General features: G+C 54.9%; 2 protein-coding genes across 5 annotated transcripts in view; both read right to left on the reverse strand.

Annotated features, from left to right (window-relative positions):
- Positions 1–67, reverse strand: part of LOC129011378 (uncharacterized) — a 10,088-nt gene extending 10,021 nt beyond the window's left edge. For all 4 annotated transcript variants that reach the window (XR_010123607.1, XM_063651054.1, XM_063651053.1 and 1 more), the window contains exon 1: positions 1–67. This exon is cut by the window's left edge. The gene's annotated coding sequence lies outside the window, so the exon portion shown is untranslated.
- Positions 68–1,191: 1,124 nt separating this feature from the next.
- Positions 1,192–5,117, reverse strand: SOX21 (SRY-box transcription factor 21). The gene has a single exon (XM_054446944.2). It carries the CDS (start codon positions 3,613–3,615, stop codon positions 2,785–2,787), a length of 831 nt encoding a protein of 276 aa, XP_054302919.1. The 5' UTR covers positions 3,616–5,117; the 3' UTR covers positions 1,192–2,784.
- Between the last annotated feature and the right edge of the window lie 266 nt (positions 5,118–5,383).

Raw genomic sequence — 5,383 nt, forward strand, 5'->3', positions numbered from 1 at the left:
GGAGGAGGCGGGGAATCTTCAGGCCGAGGAGGCAGCCGAGCTGGAAGGCTCAGGGTGGTAACTAAGATTTAGGGCTGGGGTGATTTCCAGCGAGCCGCAGGAAGTTCCGTGTTGAGAAGGGATGGGCTGCTACAAAAGGGAAAGACGAAGCCTTGAAAGGATTTAATTAACCGTGTCAGGGATAATTACCCCTGGACAGTCCAAATTAGTTTTGCATAATCGCTCAGAACCATATGAATTAACTTATAATATTGCAAAGAGCTCAGGGAATAACAGGAGAGGGATCATTTTAATTAGTGAATCAGGGTCAAACCAGCAGAGCCTATTTCTCACATTTCCAAAACTTTTCATGGTTTTTAAAATATTATTCCGTTGGGGGAAAACAATGACTTTAAAGACTTGGGTCGTTTATAAAGACGTGCAGCTCCAGAGATGGTCTCAATGGGGAAACTGGTTTAAGACTTGTATATAGTATCTTGAGAATTTCCATTTTGGTTGCGAGGGGGCGAGATCTTCCTATTGTTATTTTTTTTTCTGACAGTCTTCTATTTCTTGTCTAAAATTAAAATCTTTTATGATTTTTCCAACTTTAGTAGAAATTTGTCTAGCCCTAGAAATCCAACCCTCTCCATTTGAATGTTATACTTCTACTTTAATGCGATTAGCATAACAAAATTAAGTCCTAAAGAGGTCAAAAGTTGTACTTTGTCGTTAGTAGTGATTATCCTTCCAAATAAAACCTTAAGGTGTCAACAAGGAATACCCCAAAGATAGGAGAACAAATTACACTGATTTAAGTGGTGGGGCTCTACTAACAAGATAAAGTGGTCAAGCAACTTTCCCCTCTTAAAATGTTACTAGAAACTGGTGAAATGCTTTGAAAAGTCTGGATGTTTTCAATGGGCTCTGTTCTACTGGTTCATGAATGCCTTTTTTTTTGTTGTTGTTAAAGCTAATATAACAACTTGGGCTTTTTAAAAATCTTCTTTCCTATTCACGATTAAAATTGTGATAAATCAGGTTTTTGGCTCTGAATAACAATGGTTTGATTTAGATTTCCTAGTAAATCTATTCAAAAGTGAAACAAAGGGTGCCTTTGGAGGATACCTTACACTTCACCTGGACCAGGCACGTAAGGGCAATTCAGATAAAAATCTTGTTAGGAACTCAACAAGAAATAGAAGATTTTTCTCTTTTCCCTGGTTCAGGCTTTATTTAAACTCTTTGTTCAAAAAAAAAAAATGAACAGAGTGATAGTCGGATTCTAATTTACAGATATACCTTAGACGTCTAACATTAAATTAGAAGGTCACACAAGAAAATCATTTACACATAAAGGTTAAAACCATACTTAAAATTTTAAAAACTTTATATTACATAAAGCCAAAATGAAACTAAATACATGTTAGCCAACTTCATTCACAAACATTAGTCAAAATATATACATTTAAAAAGAAACAAAACAAAGCTAATAATTGATGGTTCCTTTTTTCTAAAATGTGTTTTATTGCAATTTGCAAATGAATTGCAGGTGATCTAAAAAATGAGCCAATTGAGGAGGGAAATCCAAAACACATTAAACCAGCTCAACTTGGGAGAGACATGCTAGCTGAAAATGAGAGACATCTGTTGAAACAATTCTGTGCTTTTTTTCTTCAGTTTTGCTACATAATAAATATATAATTACCAGACAAAAAAGTCTGATTTAATTTTCGATAAAATTGCGATTCGGAAATAGTTTCGCAATTTTTAAAAGTTAACTTTTATATTCGCTCAAAATGTTTTTGAGTCTAAAGTCGACTCAAACTTAGGGCAACGAAAATAACACATTTTCCAAGCCTCAATGTTTTCACTGACATATACACATTTACAATCTTAAGGTGAACTCAGCCATAAGGGAAAATAGGAACAGTGCCTTTTTCCTTTTTTGTAAACTGTGTCAGAAATCCAAGCGAGTGGACTCAGGGAGACTTCTAGTAGTTTGTTGTTGTTGTTTGTTTAGGAAGAAAATCCAATTGACAACTTTCATCTCACAAATATTTCTTGTTTGCGTTTCTTGCTCTTGAGAAAGAGCTCTTGAGAAAGAGCGTGATAAACAAAAGAAACCGTGATCATCTCACACAAAAGGCCAGATTCGAGCCGGTCCTGGTCAAGAATGGATCCGGTCTGGGAGTTCTGCTTGAGAGAACAGAGATCTGCAAAGTTCAAATAGTATAAACAGGGAGGCGAGGCTGCTCAGAGCCATCCCACTCCCAGAAACGAATGACACAAGCAGCTTTTCCCGTGTGCCAGCCATTTCAGACCTCACATTTGAACAGCGTGCATGCAACACGGACCGGGAGGGGGTTGGGGGTTGGGGGGCTCAGGGGCGAGGAAGAAGAATGAGAAACAAAAACAAAACCGACCATGAAACTTCCAACAAAACTGGAAAGGCCAACATGTCAAAAAGTTACTCCTCCACCTCCGTGGGTCAAAACGCAACAGGTTCCGAAGTGCAAAGCAAACACCAACTGCTGCCGGACACAATCGCCTGCTTTCGAGTTGGCTGCCGAAGTGCGGGTCTGAAATGATCCTGCGAATTCACAGGCCTGCTCGCCCGCGCCCTCGCGCGCTTGGCCACTCCTGCCCCGCCTGGCCTCTCTGCCTCTGCCTGGCACCTATACATTCTATGTACACACGAACCCGGCCCCCGGTCGCGGGAGGGCGCACGGAGAGGCCGCAGCGCTCGTACCTATACATATGTACACGTGTGCACACCGGTCCTCGCGAGGCGGCCCCGCGGGGTCATAGCGCGGCAGCGTAGGCCGCGGGGTAGGGGTCCAGCTGGGGCTTGCCCATGCCCGGCAGCAGGATGTAGGCGAGCGGCGGCTGCAGCCCGGGGCTGGGCCACGCGCTGCAGTTGCACGGGATCATGTAGCCCGGGTTGCCCGGGCTGGGGTGCGAGTGCGTGTGCCCCCCGGCGGCGGCGGCCGCCGCTGCAGCCGCCGCCGCCGCGCCGTGGAAAGCGCCCGCGCCCGCGGTCGGGTAGCCCAGCGACGACGCGTACGGGAGACCGGACGAGGACGACGAGATCTCTGCCATCTTGGAGCCCAGGTCGAGCAGAGAGTAGGGGCTGCCCGCGGCGGCGGCGGCGGCGGCAGCGGCGGCGGCGGCGGCCGACTGCGGGAAGAAGACGCGCGCGGCGGCGGCGGCGGCGGCCGCGGCCGCCTTCTCGGGATTGGCGAGCAGCGACTCCGGCACCAGGCCGCCGCCCGCTCCCGCGTGCAGCCCGGCGCCCGCCTTGAGCGCAGGGTGCTCGGCGTCCGCCACGCCGCCCAGGCCGTAGGGCACCGGGAAGGCGAACTTGTCCTTCTTGAGCAGCGTCTTGGGCTTGCGCCGCGGCCGGTACTTGTAGTCGGGGTGCTCCTTCATGTGCATGGCGCGCAGACGCTTGGCCTCGTCGATGAACGGCCGCTTCTCCGACTCCGTCAGCAGTTTCCACTCGGCGCCCAAGCGCTTGCTGATCTCCGAGTTGTGCATCTTGGGGTTCTCCTGGGCCATCTTGCGCCGCTGAGCCCGCGACCACACCATGAAGGCGTTCATGGGCCGCTTGACGTGGTCCACCGGCTTGGACATGCTCTCGCCCTGCCGCGGCTGCAGCCCGCCGCCGCCCGGGCCCTCGCCCTCGGCCCGGAGGAAATCAATGTTGGCTGCCTGCGGGGACCCGCTCGGCCGGCCGGGGCTCGTCGCGCCCCGGCGTCGCTCCCGCCCCGGAGGAGGGGGCTGGGGGACCAGCCCAGGGCCACGCCGCGCCTCGGGCCGCCCTAGTGTCTTCGGCCGAGCGCTCGGGCAGGTTGTCTCTGGGACACTCTAACTTCTCGGCGGTGTCCCCTCCCCGCGGCGGCAGTTTGCCCTTTACGTTCTTTGGGTCCTTCGTCTGCAGTGGCGTTTGCTGGTGAGCTCCCCGCAGGTAGCGGCGGCCGGGCAGAGCGCTCCTCCTCCTCGGTCGCTCTCTCTTAAATGCAAAGCGTCCCCAAAAGTTGCGTCGCGGAGACTCCTCCAAGTTGAGCCGAGGAGCCCGCCGCCGCGTGCTGCCAAGTGCCAAAGGGGGCTCTCAGCGGCTGGAGTGTTTGGGTTCTCCTCGGTGACTTTCTCATTTGACAGAAGCAGATGGGGGTGGGGAAGGCGGGGAGGTGGCCCTGGAGGAGGAAGAGGAGGGGGAGGCGGAGGAGTGTCCAGGCGTGCCACGAGAACGCAGAGCGCAGCAGTGGATATAAATACAAATACAGCAGCACCAGCCTGTCTTCTTGGCTCCGGGCAGGGTGCGTCGATGGGAAACCCCCAATCGGCTGGGTGATTTTTTTTTTTTTGGAGCGGGGAGCTGTCCCTCGCAGCACCTGCCTCTCGTGTCTTCCTCTCCCGCTGCTGGACTGACGGGTGGGGCGAGGAAGGAGGGTGGATGAGGCTTGAGCAAGCGTGGGTCGCTCGGCCTCAGAGGAAATTCTCCGGGCTAGCCGAGGAGCCGCGTCCGGTGGTCCCCCGCGCCATGCCGGCTCCGTTCGCTCCGAGCCCCTTCAGGCGCACCTGCCGACTTAGGGCTCCCGGAGCTCGCCGGCCGCGGAGGGCAGCACAGCCTCCACGCGGCGCCGCAGGCCTGGCACCGGCCGCGTCCCCGCCTCGCTCTTCTCGGCAGCCGCCTGGCACTTGCAACTAACTTCGCCCAAGTTTCCTGCGCCGCGGCTCCCCTCTCGGCGCGCTCCTGGGAGCGTGCGCCCGCAAGTCCGCCGCGCCCGGGGCCCCTCTGTCCTCGCTGCTGTGGCCAGAGCCGAGCCGGAGCAGGGGCGGAGGTGCTGGAGGAGAGTTAAGGAAAACGCGCCATCCCCTCAGTTCGCAGGTCCGCGCTGTGGCACCTCCCGCTCTCCCCACTCCCGCGGCGCAGGGGGCCCCTTCCCAGCCCAGGCCGGCCTCTGCACCGGCTCAGGTGAGTGTGGCTACCTGCGTGTGTGCGCGCCCGGAGCCGGCACTGGGTGTGCATGTCCAGCCGCGGCTGTGTGTGTATATCTGGGGGCCTGCGGAGGAGGTGGAGCCCGGGACTCCGGGAGGGAGGAGGGATCAGCGGAGCCGCCTCCCGCTCCCACACCCCCAGGACCTCGAATTAACAGATCCCCTCCGCCCCCCGCCCCCTCCCAATCCTCCTCCTCCCACTCCTTTTCACTTGAGAGCAGGTTTAGGCGAGTGGAGAGTCCGGAGCGCGCCGCGGAGTCTGCGCAGTTTGGCGTTGACAACCCCTGGTGTCATCCCGGCTACCCAGGCCGGCCTGGCGCGCAGCTGCCGTGGTTGCGGCCGTGGTTGCGGCCCTGGGAGCCTCGCCGGGAGGAAGAAGGCGGCGGGCACGAGTAGGAGA

This window comes from Pongo pygmaeus, chromosome 14 (assembly GCF_028885625.2).
Source record: "Pongo pygmaeus isolate AG05252 chromosome 14, NHGRI_mPonPyg2-v2.0_pri, whole genome shotgun sequence".
In the NCBI taxonomy this organism is placed as follows: Eukaryota; Metazoa; Chordata; class Mammalia; order Primates; family Hominidae; genus Pongo; species Pongo pygmaeus.

Coding starts and splice junctions, on each gene's coding strand:
- SOX21 (XM_054446944.2), bottom strand. CDS start 3,615: ATGTCCAAGCCGGTGGACCACGTCAAGCGGCCCATGAACGCCTTCATG.